This window comes from Cottoperca gobio, chromosome 5 (assembly GCF_900634415.1).
Source record: "Cottoperca gobio chromosome 5, fCotGob3.1, whole genome shotgun sequence".
Taxonomy (NCBI): domain Eukaryota; kingdom Metazoa; phylum Chordata; class Actinopteri; order Perciformes; family Bovichtidae; genus Cottoperca; species Cottoperca gobio.
Window position 1 is genome coordinate 8,624,204 of NC_041359.1, and position 16,826 is coordinate 8,641,029.

A 16,826-nucleotide genomic window follows, 5' to 3' on the forward strand; every position below is an offset into this window, starting at 1 on the left:
CACTGTTTTCATCAAATTTGGATTTCCTCCAGCCTGAGCCTTGATGGCTAGATATGAAAATAAGTAGCATTTTGAGGGCTGCAGTACTGCAGTGTATTCCCCTGGGGTTTACCACACTCACAAGCAGGCTTATAAATGGAGGTTGTAAACATGTAAAGTTCCAACTGAGAATTTCTCGCTTAAGACCTCGGTTGAGCTCTAAAGGTCTGCTAAGCCCATTCTGTGAACATCTTGTGGTGAGGAAAAAGGCACAATGGAAAAACACATCACAGACTGGCAAATAGACATAGAATCAGCCATGAAATTCAAGTATAATGATGTTGCGAGCTGCCTCAGCGTTCTGCCAACCTGTCTTCTCCTTCCAGACCTCACACAGAACACTTTTCTCTCCCCTCTTTTTTTCCTCTCTTTCTCTGTCTGCCTCTGCCCTCATTTCTGTCTGTCTCGCACTCTGATTCTCTCTCCAGGAATCTGTCGTACAACAACTTGACTCGTCTGGATGAAGGCAGTCTGGCTGTGCTGGGGGATCTCCACTCACTCCGTCTGGGCCACAACTCCATCAGCCACATCACTGAGGGAGCCTTCAGAGGCCTCAAGGCTGTACGCACCTTGTAAGTACACCCCCCCCCCCCCCCCCCCAACCCACTCATTATAGTTTTTCCTCTATTGACGATAAGGCTAGGATGCACCATTTGGGATGGGCCGTAATATTGGCTTTGCCTCTGTGATATTTGATGCTTAGGCTATTCCCTTCATTTGACTTCAGAAAGCAGGAGTTTACTTTTCAAGACAGGTTTGATCTAATTAGCATTTTCTTTTTACTTCAAGTCATTCGTTCATACATCACTTTTCTCGATGTTTCTGTGGTAACTCCTTATTCTTCTCATGTATTTTCCCCACTTTGTTCCTTATTGTCTGGTTTTGTTTTTTTTTGTGTTCCCAAAAAACTTAGATCTGTGTGGCTCGCCTCACTCGAGATCCTTCCCCCGCGTTTAGAAGCCATGAATAAAGACAGAGGTTTTCTTTTCCCGCTGATCCACCTTTTTGCACAAAAAGCCCAAACAGGCCCGATGAAAGGAAGGAAGGGAATGAATAGGGAGAAAAGTCAGGGGATAAATCCAGGGGAAAGACTTGGGGGTCTTGGCTCCTTACCAAGGTCCTCTTGGCTGTGCCTCTTCCCAGTGAGAGAGCCAGAGAGGAGAGTTGTGCCAGAGCTCGCTAGACAAGCTCTCTCTCACAGCGGGGTGACAAGCCAAGGCACATAAGGCCTCTCTCTGCTGGCGCATTGGGTGCTAGATAACTAGCTACAGAGGGAACTAAAGGGTGGGACAGATAGGGAGCTGAGCTTGCCATATATCAGCCCCTTTCTCATGTTTTCCTTTCTTGTCTTTAATTGCTCACTTTGTTTCTTTTTGCTTCACCCTTTTAACACGCACTTAATGCCCACTTTTTTCTCCCTCTGTTATCCTAAGTGTGTTCTGTCATCTCCTCATGTTATCCCCTAATACACACTATCTAGGTCTAGATATTTGCATGATCTCTCCTCTCGTATCACTGCTGCGCTCTGTGTCTTTGAGGCAGGCCTAATCTAATCAGTGGAGGGGAGGACAGGCATAGGCCGGGTCCTGAAAAGGAGCCGGGGGAGCTTTAATTGGGCCTGCGCTGCTGGTCGTGCTGGCATGGGGCTGGAGCCTGCATCGGGGTGTGAAAGCTCCAAACAAGCCAGCCTGCCCTCTAATTCGGCCACGGGGGTCGTTGGCTCATCGGAGGGCCCCCCTTCTCCGTGCCCCCCTTCTCCGTGCCCCCCTTCTCCGTGCCCCGGGTCTCCCCGCTCTACAGCCCCCACCACTGGCCTTGCTTTAACAAGGCAACGGCCATTCACATCCAGCCAGCCAGAATGAGTAGGAAATTGGCAGCCCCTGTCCAGTCCCAACTAAGACAGTGGCCAATGGGGACTGAATAGAACCAGAGGGGGATAAGGGATGCTTGGAAAGCAAAGGGGGGAGGAGGAGGAGGAGGAGTGGGAGTGGAGGGTGCTATTGTGGAGCTGTTGGAGGGTGTGGCTGACCATCAACCTTAAAGGCCTTTCTCGAGTTTGAAAGGAAGTCTTTTAATGGTTCAGAGAAGTCCTCCGACTGTTGTTTTTCTTTTCGATTATCATGCAGAGGGGTGGTTCCTCTGCAGCGATGACCTCACCTACAGAGCTAGCTCTTTAGACCTCGTGAGGGGAAATGAAGTGCATTCAACAAGTGTTTGGAAACCCCCAAAGCCCTTTTTTCTATTATTTCTTTTCATTGAATCCATTTAGTCTTTGACAGCCACAACTCCTGACCTTATTAATACTCTTGGCTTCAGTTTTGGCTGTGCCATACCTGTCGCCATCGGACGAACAGACCTGTTTTGCGACTCGCAAAGGCATTGTGTCCCCGCCAATCTCTCCATGCCGTCATGAATTATACATGCGTTTCCCTGTGCTGATTTCTGCCTCGACACACCAACGCACATTCTCACATGCACACTCCTTCTCCACCCCTCTAAGGAAAGAATGCACTTGGTTGGCAGAGCAGAGCGGCAGAGGGGCTCTTAAGGCCAGGTGCAGAGAGGGAGGATGATGTGGGGAGGGAGGGAGGGAGTGTGGGCGAAAGGGGGTAACCCGTGACTCCCAGGCCAGCCTCTGCCAGGGCTATGAAACGCTTCAGCTCTGGCAGACCCTGTCCCTGTTCACCTCCTTCCATATTTCTTATCCCCCTCTTTTCTCTCTTTCTCCACAGGGAGCTGGACCATAATGACATCTCAGGCACAATAGAGGACACCAACGGGGCCTTCTCTGGATTGGACAGCCTCAACAAGCTGTGAGTGTCTCGTTCTTTCTTTTAATTCCCTCCTTCTCTCCTTCTCTATCAACCCTATTCCATCCCTCAGTCCTTCCTTGTTATTGATTCTGGGCTTCTCTCTGCTGTTTTTCAAAAACAAAAGTGAGCTTATCGTTTTTTTCGTGCATCCAAAAGTTTCACCTCCAAATCCTGATTCTCTCATTCATTACCAGCTAAGTTTAGTTCAATTTAAGGCTCAGGTCTCAGGTCCCCACACTTCACTTTGTAGGGAAGTGTTCGTACTGACGATTGACTTATAGGGCCCTTCTTCCTTTTTTTTTCAAGGCGTGTTCATAAAACCTCAAAGGCAATTATTTACTCCTGTCTTCCTGTGGAAGCTTAGGTCGGTTCAATCTGGCTTTCATTTCATGATTTCATTGTTTCACTGTAGCTTTACGGCCAAACTGGGTTATTTTTACGGCTAATGGTTCAAGAAGATAGTGAATCATTTTTCAAAATATTTTCACAATTAGTCATCACTGTTTTCGTCAGGGCAGGCAGCTAGTAAAAAAGTTCAATGTCGAGAGTTGGCAAGTTGAGAAATTACAGCGGCCGAGGAGGCATTGAGCGGCAATCATCAACCTGCAGGATGAAAAGATGATGTCCAGCCAAGATGGTTCCCAGTGTGAGCGCAGCTGAAGGAGAAAGAGAGGGAGAAAGGGGCTTTTCTTCCGAGCTGGCAGGGGTTCGCTCCCCAATAGGCTTATTTTCTATTTCTCCTCCATGCCTCCGCTCCTCTTGTCCCCTCTTTCCCAGTCCCTGTTGTTAGGAACTGAGAGAGGGTAAAATTGAGGGCTGCATTCAGTCATCAACATCAAACGCCTCACACGCCCCGCCCTCTGACCCTGCCCCCTTTTGTCCACGCCGTTGGCAGAAGCGGCCCGCTGCATCCCGACGCTGGCAAAGCGAGCCATGGGAAAAAGAGATGCAGAAAAGAGAAAGAAGGACTGAGACATCAAAGTGTCCACCACACACACTGAGTTTCCTTAAAGCAGCTTATGAATGTCTCCACATGAGAAGGAAGTTACAGATATAAGCCAAGGAAAAGTAGATCTTTTGAAATTTGTTTTGAAAAACAGTAGCTCTCTTATCGCCCCCATGACAAGACAGCCGTTGGTTTGTGTGTACATGTGGATGAGTTCAAACACCGGGGTCTTCATTGTGAAGCAGCCAGCCGTGTCTCCTCTTCCTGTGAAGTAAAGGCTACAACAGGAGAGGAGCGAGGGAGGGGAGGTGGCAGCGGGAAGAGGGTGGAATAAAGAGATTAGGACCCCAAATCAGAGGGAACAGCAAGCGCACTTCTTCCAGGGTCCACTGACATGGTTGCACGTATGTTCTTACACACACACACACACACACACACACACACACACATACACACACACACACACATATAAACACACACATATAAACACACACGCACTCAGTCATTGCTATTGAATTCTAATAAAGATAAAAGTGGTCTTTGAAGAGCAGCGCAGAGCCCAGGTGACCCCCCCTTCCCTCCCCATACTCCAATCTCCCTCACCCTTCCTCTTGGCTAATCTCCACACAGTTCGGATTTCCAATACCTCAATCCCCCCTCGCTCTTATCAGATTCAGCCTTGCTAATTGTGCTTCTCTCCCTCCCCCCTTCTCTCTCTCTTCTCACCCCCTTCTTCCCCTCTCTCTTCATCTATCGACACCCTTCATGTCTGGAAATGGCAGGACTCTGTTTGGAAACAAGATCAAGTCGGTGGCCAAGAAAGCCTTCTCTGGCTTGGAGACCCTGGAACACCTGTGAGTATCCCACAATGCTTGGCTGCCCCTCCTCCCGAAAGCCAGAGAAAGAGTAAGGAAGAGAGGGTGCAGTGCAGGGGTGGTGGTGGTGGTGGTGGGGGGGGGAGTGGGTGCGGGGATTGCCAAAAGTAGCTGGCAGAGAGCAGGCTGCTAGCAATTTAATAGCGTCTTTGTAAAAGTAGAAGACAGCGCCCAGCTGCTTCGCTCTCGTTAGCCTAGCACAATCTCAACTTTGGCCTTTTTTTCCTGCCTCTGCGCAGGAATAAAGTTATTGAGCATATGGCGAGCTCCGCAGAAGAAATGGAATTCCTATAAGCTCTTTCACAGGCGTTTTGTAAAACGAGGGCAGGGAGGGACGGAAAAGCCTGCATGTATCCTCAGATATACAGGCAGTGATATTTCCTTGCTAGTGAGAGCGTGTGTGTGGCCGTAATGTGAATACAGTTGATGAGACGATGTGTAATGTCCCAACAGGAGCTTGGGAGAGAATACTATTCGTTCAATCCAGCCTGACTCCTTCAGCAAAATGAAGAACCTCAAAACCCTGTAAGTTCTGTCGATGCACACATACACACATACTTGATGTGCACTACTCCACACATGCAGAAACTTGAAACATCGACACTCAGTCTCTCAGTGCTTTTGGCATCTGCACACGCCATCACAAACACGCATTCAGTTACAGGTGCAATAGATGTGATGTATAACACATGTACTCACTCTTCTCCTCTGCAGTATAATTCAGAGCGACAGCTTCCTGTGTGACTGCCAGCTCCACTGGCTTCCCGACTGGTTGGTGACACGCGGTCTGCAGGCCGGTGTCAATGCCACCTGTGCCCACCCGGAGAGCCTTAAAGGCACCAGCATCTTCCAGGCTCCCTCCACCAGCTTTGTGTGTGGTGAGTTATGCGTGTGCCTACTCTGTGTTTATGTGGGCGGGTGTGTTGTGAAAGAGGCGTTCAAGGCACAGATGGGCCACACTGACAGCTTGGCGCTGTTCTGTTAATTACATAGTTGCACATATTTGTTTGTGTGGTGTTTTTGCATTTGAACCCAGACTTACTAACGGCTCCTTATGTGGGTTTTATTAGCCTCTTTCACATCCATTTAAGCACTTACTGCTGGGAGACATTTGTGATGTTTGACATTGGACTGTGATTTATGCTTTTAGCTCACTGTCATCTCGTCCCTTCAGTAACTGTAACTCACTCCGGGCTCCTTTTCACATCCTGTCTTTTGCCTTTTCTCACTTTCTTCCTTCCTTAAACTTATGCCATTCCATCTCTCCACCGACAGACGACCTTCCAAAGCCCCAAATCACCGTGCAGCCAGAGACTTCAGTGACTGTCCTTGGCAGCGACGTGCGTCTCACCTGTACGGCGGCGAGCAGCAGCTCCTCCCCCATGACTTTTGCGTGGCGTAAGGACCAGGAGCTGCTTCGTCACGCAGAGACGGAGAACTATGCCCACGTGCGCGCTCACCACCAAGGCGCAACATCTGACTTGCCGGGCGCAACTGGGGGCGTGATGGAGTACACCACCATCCTGCACCTGCGGCATGTCACCTTCGCCCACGAGGGCCGTTACCAGTGCATCATCACCAACCACTTCGGCTCCACCTACTCCAACAAGGCCCGCCTCATTGTCAACGGTAGGTGGTTTCAAAAATACTAATTTTCGTCTGACAGTCTACCAGAAGCTCAGTGAAGGACTAATTCACCATTGAACTGGAGAGTTTGGTCAATGCAGTGTGAAACATAGATGAATATTAAAAGTCCAGCGCATGCTAAGACGAGATGGACAGAAAAAAGCTCTCCATTATCTCTGTTGATATGTGTGTGATTACATAATTTGCACCAAATAAAACGCCCGTTTATGTTACACTTATCTGAGTTTGACAGCGGAACGATTGAGATTAGTGTCCAGGCTGAGTTCTTCTCTCTCTCGCTCGGCCTCCATCTCTCCCAGGATGGTATTTGGAACAAATTGATTTATCTGCATGTCAGCGGTTAACAGGGGCCATCTCTTCTGCGCTCGGTCACTCTGCTTTTGTGCAAGCGGAAAGTATTTATCTTGAGTTTAGTTCCCTGCCCAATTTTGCATCAGACCTCTAGCTATTCCTTTACTTTGTGGGTGCAGAATATATTTATTTTGCCCATTTCCTTGACGTAGACATGAATGTAACAGTTAACGTATAGAGGTTACAGTTGTGGGCTTTGTCCCGGACGTTCCCTGGTTCAGATGCCAGCACCAGCTGTGAAAGCGTGGGTAGAAGTGTGAAGAGAGTGTAATGCTCTGTAATCCCGAACAACAGCTGTCAAGGTTCTTAATGCAAAACTGCTCCAGCAGGATCAGCTTGCAGGTGTGAAAGTGCATCACTAAGAATTGCTTAAACAATGGGACAGTTGATGTAAAGGTTAAAGATGTTGATGCACAGACTAAACTAATGTAAATGTCTCTTATGCCCACAGTTCTCCCATCTTTCATGAAGACTCCCAGGGACAGCACCATCAGGACGGGCCACACGGCGAGGCTGGAGTGCGCCGCCGAGGGCCACCCGGTGCCGCAGATCGCCTGGCAGAAGGACGGTGGCACAGATTTCCCCGCCGCCCGGGAGCGCCGAATGCACGTCATGCCCGACGATGACGTGTTCTTCATCATGGACGTCAAGCCGGAGGACATGGGCGTGTACAGCTGCACCGCCAAAAACACGGCCGGCACTGTCTCGGCCAACGCAACCCTGACCGTGCTGGGTAAGAACCATATATATATATTTCTTCCTCATCATCTAGTTCAGCTAATATCATCACATTTCTGTTCAGTGTAACCGGTGTTGATAATTTCCTCACATATTCAAAAATGAGCACGTAAAGAGCTCGCCGTTGAGTTAGGAATCGGTCCGAGGCCGCAGAATGAGAGGCTTTATATTTTTCTATTCTCGGCAGCTGTGGCCTTGCTGCAGGTCAATGGCCAAAGGTCACAGTTGTGGGTCAAAGGGGGGATGGTGGGAAAGCAGGGGGGACTCACAGAGGGGTGTTTGTTAGGCATTCCCAACCCCCCTCTTCTCTCGGTGGGAGGGACAGTCATGGCTGCTTCACTGCAGGCCTCAGTGCTCCCAGTTTATTGGCTGTTTTACACTGTTAAATCAAACAAAACGGACCTGCTCTCCTATAACCAGCTCAGCACATAGATCATCTTTGTGCTTTGTCTTTGAACTGAGCAAAGCAGTCCCTTGTTGAAGAAAAGAAAAGAGCAGGAAGCTTTTTTGCTAACACACAATATAGTTACATGCCCCTAAAGAGCTCAGAAGCAACAGTTTCTATCCTTAAAACGGTCATTTTAGTAACACATTTGCATATCGGGAGACCTGTTGCTCAGTGCTGATCCACCCAACAATGTCAAATATTGAAGCAGGCGACCATGCCTCTGCACTGAATCTGTGATGTTTGGGTTTGAAAAGCGGAGGAGAAGGAGGGATGAGGGGGGGGGGGGGGGTTGCTGCATCCGAGGGGCCCCTGTCTGGAAAAGGTTGAGAAAAATGGGAGCTAAAGAAGAACTGGAATGGTGAAGTTATTGTGTGTGGGGGGGGGAGGTAGGTGAGTGGGATTTAGAGAAAAGAAGGAGGGGTAGTAGGGGGGGGGAGTGATGGAGAGGGAGAAAGTATTGATAGAATAGAGAGGGGCGAGTGAAGTGGGTTAAGTGAGATCTCTTAATCCGTGTGTGTCCCACTGTGAGGGGAAGTGCTCAGTCTGAGAGGAGGGACACACTCGGGTCAATGTGCTCCATTCAGCAGAACGTGAAGTTGCCGCTGAAACACTGAAAACATTGTTCGGGAGAAGAGAGAAATGTTGTTTGTGTGCTGTAAGTAAAATGTATGATCAAGTGAAGTGATTTGAGATTAGACCTCAGGTGTATAAATAGGATTGTTCGATGAGACTGTCATGTGATGAGCTTCCAGTGGTCGGATATCAAACTCTGATCTCACTTTGTGCTCGTCCTCACAGCTGGTCTGTAATCAATACTGTGAACAAGCAGCGCTAAAGCAGAAACCTAAAACTTTGATGTCATAGACTATCAGAAATCACTGACCTCAGACTTCTGATGAGAAACGTATCCCTCCTCTCCACAGAAACGCCCCACCTGGCCCAGGACCTGGAAGACCGCAGCGTGGTGGTCGGGGACACGGTGGCCCTGCAGTGCAAGGCCCTGGGCAGCCCGCCGCCCCGCATCACCTGGCTGCGCAACGACCAGCCGCTGCGCCCCTCCGACAGACACCATTTCACCCCGGGGAACCGGCTGCTGGTCATCGGCGCCGCCGCGCTGGAGGACGCCGGCCGCTACACCTGCATCATGTCCAACACCCTGGGCACGGAGCGCGCTCATAGCCAGCTGGTGGTGACTCGCCGCCGCGGCCCCTGCATGCCACCGTCGGGGCCGAGCACGGTCACTATTGGGATCATAGTCATCGCCGTGGTGACGAGCATTGTGGTGACGTCGCTGGTGTGGGTGTGCATCATCTACCAGACCAGGAAGAAGAGCGAGGAGTGCAGTGTCACCAACACAGGTGAACTATTCCGTCCTATTGTCATGGGTTAAAAATAAATGATTCTAGGATTCTATCTAAAAAAGCGATTAATCTTCTTTCACTTCTAATAATAATAATAATAATGTAATTTGGTGGAGTACATTTAGTACTTCACTTAAGTACAACTTAACGTTTGTGATGAACTGAAGGATGGACGTGTTCCTTTATGTGGAGAGAATCCTCACATTTCTTAAGCTAGATTTAAAAAGCCTCTTAGATCAGCTGTAACATGCATCGTCACAAAGCTGAGAACAGGGCCACGGTAATATTCATCCAGAAACATTACATATAATAGTAAAGTACTGACATAACTTTACTTTTCAATGCAGAACTAATACTTTTAGTATTTTCTGTGTGATATTAGTACTTTAACTTAAGTAAAGGAAGAATACTTCCTCCACTACTGTACATTATCCACAGTCCACAGCGCTGGTCTTAATGTCGTGTTTCTTTTCTCCCAGATGAGACGATCGTTCCTCCAGACGTACCCAGTTACCTCTCCTCCCAGGGCACGCTGTCCGAGCGGCAGGATGTGTGTATCCGCGTGGAGGCCGGCGGTGGACCTCAGCCCAATGGACACATCGTGGACACCACAGGTACCCGACAGCTCAGCCTCTGCTCGCCTAAATGTTTGTGCTCCCCCAGCTGCACTTCCTATGAGCAAAAGTTGATGTGTTGCATAACGATGAAAGGAGCGCTGGCGTCTCTGAAGGCCTGCTCGGCATCCGAAATAATTACAGCAGACACCCTAACCACAGTGTTGACATACAGTTGTCATATTTTCTGCCTCCAAATCATTTATTTTCCCTCTCCCCTGCCTGCAGGTTTCGACGGCGCAGTCGTGTGTACAGATTGCATGGAGAACGGCAGCAGCTACTCCAAAGACTCAGACTACCTGACACACGGCTTTGGCCACGCAGGAGGCTTAGAGTACCAGCAATACTCTGTTCCCCCACTACACTCTCACTGTCATCCAGAGGAGCTGCACGACACAGGGCCGCACTCAACCCCGCTTTGCAACGGGACACCCAACGGGATCCGGAAGGACATTCAAGGATCCACGTTTCCAAAAAACCACAACACGTTACAGCTGAACCAGCATGATAGAAAAGGTAAGGTGAAAAGAGTGCAGAGAGTTTAAATGGACTTGAAGGAGAGTTCAGGAGCTGCACTACAGCTGCTAATACATGCTAACCGCTTTAGATAAAAACACTTTTCAGTTGATGCCTTGAGAAACTATTAGGAATTTTGGAAACCTTGTCAAGGCAAATTCCTTTATGAACGTGATTGTTGGATTGGCGCCTACCAGAATTTGACAGAATATCATATCTGCACGCCCGGAGCCCCTCAGGGTATCTCTCTGAAAACACTGAAAAGAAGCACTGAGTCCTCGCTGCTGCCAAACGCCTGCAGTTGCACGTCCGGGCCTGTTTTGGGATTCAGCCTCTGTAGTGAGGAGAAATGGCCTCCAAATACCAATTCTCACCTCCACATGTCAACGCAGCCCTATGCTTACATTCCACCGCCTCTCTCTCCTAAAGCTGAATGCATATTTGTCTACGATACATACATGCCTCTTCACTGACTTTGCCTGTTTCTCTTTCCTCCCATCAGTGAGCAGAGCGGGAACAGACGCCGGCGTGCTCCCCATCACAGGAGGACTCCTTCCACAAGCCGGTGAAACTGGCCGGCGTGACGAGCCACGGCCGTGTCGACAGTGACTGTGAGCCTGAGCTCAGGCAGACTCTGCTGTCTAACGGACACACCCTCAGAGACTCTCAGAATGAGAGCGCCCCCCTAAGGAGAGCCAGCGACTAGCAGGTGCTCCATTCAGCCCAAAAAGCGGACTCGCAGTAGCCGAGTGGACTTTTAACTTTTTTATTGCACTGGGAAATAAACTGCTACCTCATATCGAGGGCGATGGATCCTGAGCCTCCTGGATCTGGACTGATAGGGAGCACCAGGAGGAGGAAAGGCACGGGGGCATCCGGAGTTTGAAGGCGGAGCTTGTGTGGGTGGCGTCCCATCTGAGCGTTATCAGCTGTACATAGTTTAAAAACCTTCCTCTGGGAGGTGACCAATTAAAAATTCTAGCTCCAAAAGATGTGACTTGCATTTGAAGCATGTAAATGTAGGGAATCTTGTACAGTGTATGTATGTGCAGGGGAAAAAGAGAAATATACATTTGGACATTTGGACATTTGACTGTACATAAGAGTTTTCTTATATTATATATTATATAACTTTTACAAAAGAGTATTTGAATTTATGTGCATGACAAAGAAAGGAGTGATGGTATTTTTATTTTTATTAAAAAAAACAGCCTTTTTCAGCTTTGACCAACATTCAGCTGCGGTGCCTTAATGCATGATCAAAGACAACTCTTCTTGTAATAGCATATATCAAGAGACTTCTTTGTGAGAGATGGTGGTACACTCTTTATAGCAAACAAAACAAACACTTGATTGCACTTGAATGTTTTTTGCTGCCAACCATGGCCTTAAAGAAACACAGTTCACATGCATTGTTATTGTATGAAGGAAGAGCTTTGATGTAAATTATTTTGGTACTTCAGATGGTTCAAGCTGGGATATTTGTGGGCGGTCAGTTCAAGCACTTTTTGTATTCACGTCATAAGCAAGCAGATTGTGAACATGATATCTGCCAATAAGAATGCAGGAACCTCTTCTTTGTGAGGAGACATTCCACTGATTTTGACACGGTGAAGTCGACGGTACATGATGTACCATGCTCTTCCACCTGTTTCACAATACTACAAGTTACTGCGAAGCTGCTCTGAGGTGGAAAATATTCTTATCTGACTCTGATTAGTTTCTTTATTTGTCCAAGAAAGTGACTTTTGGCACAAGTTCACAACCAAATGTGGTCAAATTTAGGCTAACAGCTGTTTCATAAGCTGTGAAAAGCCAGTAATGATCTCTCCGTACGGACACGGGACACCTGCCATGTGTTCTTGATCACATTCATGAGGAAAATCTAAAGCTATGTGACATTTAATTGTCTGAATGCTTAGTTATACAATTCTCATTGCTGTGACTTTAAAGCCGCTTCTCATATGAACTCCGCACATTATCCGGAGTTTCCCTTTCACACATGCAGCACACCGCAGGAGGTTGTCTGTCCGGTGCGTTCTCGCATACTGGAAATACTTTCATCTCTTAATTAGGCAAAGGGTGGCGCTTGGGTGTAGTGTGCAAGAGGCACGCCATGACCCAGATTACACCGCAGTCGTGTAGCTGGTTAGTAATCAGGACATAAACAACCGAGTCTCTTGTCGTTCTATGATTTTGCCGGCGGCCCGAGAAGTTCCCGGATCTCTTCGTCTCTCCAGTTAGTCGGACATTACACAGACAGTACTAGGGAGCTGGCAGGGTAAAGTCCGTCCCAATGATTCGGGCATTTGCATTCTCACAAACGGCTCTACTGGGTAATGTCTAGATAACTTCAGGGTTGCAGGGCATGTGTGAAAGGGGCTTTAGAAAGCTGGAGAATCAGGGAGAATGTTTTATTGTGTTACTGCTGTAATGTGCCTCAACATCCACCGTTGTGCATTCACAGGCAAACGGCCAGTATTCTGCCTGTGTCACATCCCCACAGTGTAACTATAACTTTCTTCATCATCGCTACAGTGAATAATGTTTGAGGCATCTAAAAGTTCATGCTGTGAAGGGTCGGGAAGCTTCTGAAATGTGCTCGAACCAAACTTTGGAGGATTAATGCAGTCAGGTGTGTCAACAATCCCTGCATACACTGGGTCTGAATTCACTCAAAAGTAGTTGCATTGTCTAATGTATGCAGTGTTCCCTTCTCTGAACTGTGTTCCGTTACCAGTGGCCTTATCAAGGTAAACTGGAGGACACACTCCTCTGGTTACACCTGATAGCACCCATCACAGGTGATTTTGTTTTACCAGCGAGACCAATCTGAGATCCCTGTTTGGAAAGCCAATCCCGGTGTAGCAGGTGAAAGGGACAAGAGGGAGAGAGGTGCAGTTCATGTTGAGTAATTTATTGAAAACTGTCCGAAAAACCGTTGTACCAATGTCGAAGCAGAAACAGTGAAGTGTCTAACATGGCATTGAAGTGTCTAATAAAATCACATTTTGCTATTATGATTGCATGTGTTTTCTTTCTTGAATGCAACAGAAAGGAGTGACAATATAATCACTAACAGCTGTGTTAGCATTTAGCGCTGCTCACATGTCACAGTGGTTATGGCGAATCCATCATACACCAAGACATGAAATCCAGAGACCATCATCTTCAAAGCAGTGAAGAAGCTTGTGTCTGGTTCACAAACACACAAAGCTAATCTTCCAACCAGGAATGTGTCCGGGCTCTCTAAAGCTCCAAAGACAGCAGGCATATTTTTACCTTCTGCAGGCTGTTTAAAATATTTGCTATGGAGTCTGGTCTGACTGAGGGTCAGTGGATGGCTAGAATGTGCATTCCAGATGGATGTTTGTCACCGGATGATTGACATGCTTCCGGCCCTGGCCTCCACCAATCACACGCTGACCATTGTTGTCCAACAGCCCAGTGACGAGCAGCATGACAACCGCTTCCACCTGGGAGTCCATCAGTCTCCCGACAGGATTTAAGTTCAGTTTTACCTCTTTAGTGACTGAAAGGACAACACCGAGCTGATTCCCTGAAAACACCAACTGTGACTAAATGTTCCTGTGTATGTTTAAATAATATTTTCTTCAATCAGGCGTTGAGTGATTTGCTAGTCTTGACATAAATGATCTTGGATATAAAATGTGTCTAACATTGGTGCGCTTTAGAGGTGCTGACAGGTAGAATGTGTTACTATTGGACAGAGCCAGGCTAGCTCTTTCCCCCCTGCTTTAAGTCTTTACGTTAAGCTAACAGGATGCTAGCTTTAGCTACATACTTAACGTACAGACACGCGAGTGGTATCAATCTTCTTATCTCTCAGAAAGAAAGCAAATAGACACTTGTATAAGTATGTAGCATCGTTTGAATGGAGGAGTGAATGTATGTTCTCTCAAAACCATATATACTTATGTAACACAATTGCTCTATTGTTTAACGTGTTTTTTTATTGCCAAACTTACGGGATAAGCATGCACTTTCACAGGTTTAAGTCCTCCAGACCCTTTTGACAAGAGCTCCAATGTCAAATCAATACCTAATAAAAATATGTCACAATAAACACATGATATAAATATCTGTGAAAAACGTGCGCAGGACACCTGAGGCTCGTAATAAAACTAAAGCCTTGTTAATTTGACAAAGTGCTCATTGTTGTAGGCATCTTAAGTATAAAATTAAAGCTCATGCAGGTGGATGAGCTCAGCTGTGCTCCAGTGGGACTGTAACAATGCTGAGATATTACTTTGTCTGTCTTTTCCCCCCGTGGGTCTTTAACACAGGTGGCCTGGCTTAGCAGAGAGAAAAATATGGATTAAACACTAAAATGACCATGAAACCGAATATTGGAAGGTTTACAGGGCGGCCTACAGGGGACCGAATCAACAAACCTCACCTCAAAGCATAAAAAGAGACAGTTTTTAATACCATAACTCATTGATTCCCAGACAGTAACATAACAGTAAAGATTGTTCATTGTTAGCCTTGTGTGACAGGGTGTCGCTCTCTCTCTCTCTCTCTCTCTCTCTCTCTCTCTCTCTCTCTTCTCTCTCTCTCTCTCTCTCTCTCTCTCTCTCTCTCTCTCTCTCTCTCTCTCTCTCTCTCTCTCTCTCTCTCTCTCTCTCTCTCTCTCTCTCTCTCTCTCTCTCTCTCACACACGTTTACAGGAGTGTGAGCTCAGACTGTTAAACTCAAGAGCACTGATGAGCAGGAATGCAGCGATCAGGCCCGTGGACGACTCTCTCCCCGAGCACCAGGTGTCCTTGCTTCTCGGGGGGCCCAGAAGCATGGAGGCGAAGGGGGCCTCCAGGGGATGAGGATGCCACTTCCTGAGATGCTTCCCCTGCATTTCCTCCACCAGGTCGGAGCTCAAGACGGCCAGAGGACGAGCTGCTACTGCAAAGAGCTTCGAACCTTGTCGTAGGCTCCCAGGAAGATGAAACCGCCCACACTGATGAAGGTTATCCTCGGAATGCCGCCCGCAAACAGACTGCAGACGAAGAAGATGTCAAAGATGTCAAAGTTGTAACATGTTGTAAATTCTGAAATCAACATTATTAATACAAATTCAAGCAAGTCAGTGTCTAAGAGATATTAAAATGTTGCTGAATTACTTCTGATCATCACAATTTTGTAAAAGGGTCTTCCCATACTGCAACCAAGGACAACACAGTGGTGTGAGACTCACGTTCACAAATCATATCACAAATATAAATCGCCATTTATGAAGTGTGCAAGTTTAAACCAAACACTCAAATCTATCACTATACTGCACACTGCACACAATACTGCAAGCACCTTTTTAAAGACACAAAAGCTTTAAAATGTTTTTTTGAGATTTCAGAATAACTGCGTTTTACTCAAAAAAGACAGCATTGCCTCTTTTGTCCTATAGCTTCATTTATGACACGTTTGACTGGTCCTTACTAGGCCGAAACCACTAAGACAAATATGTCTATGCTGACAAATGTGTTTGTTGGAGGATATGAGTATTACATTTTGCACAATATGTTTGGAATTTCTTCCGTTTGTCACATGCATGCACCTGAACCTCATCCAGAGGAACAGTTACAGAAGGAAGTAGATTTATTTGTACTTGGTAATGAAGGCTCACTTCTCCAAAGTTTGCTTGCAGCAGCTTTAATTCTGTCCACAAAGAAACCGTGTGAACAGAGCTGAGGGCAGCTCCGACGGTATCAGGTGTCAGGACACCGATCGACAGTATCTGTGGGTGATTTACGGTGCCTTAGTGGAAGCATGGCCCCTTCCTCGGGTGCGGGTCACGCTTGAGGCAGGCTCGAGTTTAGCGACTGAGGCCCAACAAGAAGCTGTTGACGTTGCGGGGGTCAGAGGATGTGATGAGGCATGAGAGAGCCCCTGTCTCTCCCAACAACCATCCACCCTCCCCGCTACACACAGCTGTTTTTGGGATTAGGCATCGAGCCCCCACCCTGAGGCCTCCCTGGAGCTTTCATCCCCCCTGTCTTTCTCTCTCTCTATGCATGACTGATGGCCGGATGACATCCACACATGTCCCTCTTCTGTCCATCCATCCATTTCTCTCCGTCTCTCTGTCCAACGACGGCCCCCTCAGCTGGCTCCGTTGTTCGGGGATTTCTCCTCCAACGTCTTCTTTTTCTTGCTGCGTCATCTGCTTCTCAGACACGTGCTCACTTCATCTCTCCCTCGCCGTGTATTTGCCTACCAACACCTTCTGTCTGCCAATACGCCCCCACGCTCACATCGTCTGGCGTTTGGGGATGTGTGTGTGTGTGTGTGTGTGTGTGTGTGTGTGTGTGTGTGTAGAAACATTTACACACACAAAAAGTCTGTCTGCATTCATCACCTGCGTGGGTGTGCGTGTTAGTACTCGTGTTTCTGGCCATCTTTTGAAAAACTTTGGAAAGATCACAACATTCTGTGCGGTTTCCATCAGCTGTGCGCAAGCAGATGC

At 47.6% G+C, this 16,826-nt stretch overlaps 2 protein-coding genes across 2 annotated transcripts in view; one reads left to right on the top strand and one right to left on the bottom strand.

The window, feature by feature from the left end:
• lrig1 (leucine-rich repeats and immunoglobulin-like domains 1) overlaps positions 1-13,371 on the top strand; it is a 34,220-nt gene extending 20,849 nt beyond the window's left edge. Inside the window, 11 exon segments of the mRNA XM_029431044.1 lie at positions 468-611; positions 2,772-2,852; positions 4,581-4,652; positions 5,127-5,198; positions 5,388-5,551; positions 5,949-6,302; positions 7,123-7,404; positions 8,781-9,215; positions 9,698-9,832; positions 10,061-10,348; positions 10,851-13,371. Of these exon segments, the coding sequence (XP_029286904.1) occupies positions 468-611; positions 2,772-2,852; positions 4,581-4,652; positions 5,127-5,198; positions 5,388-5,551; positions 5,949-6,302; positions 7,123-7,404; positions 8,781-9,215; positions 9,698-9,832; positions 10,061-10,348; positions 10,851-10,957 (2,134 nt within the window). The 3' untranslated portion in view covers positions 10,958-13,371.
• slc25a26 (solute carrier family 25 member 26) overlaps positions 11,871-16,826 on the bottom strand; it is a 59,289-nt gene continuing 54,333 nt past the window's right edge. The window contains exon 10 of the mRNA XM_029431043.1: positions 11,871-15,362. Within this exon, the coding sequence (XP_029286903.1) occupies positions 15,266-15,362 (97 nt within the window). The 3' untranslated portion in view covers positions 11,871-15,265. The remainder of the gene's footprint in view (positions 15,363-16,826) is intronic.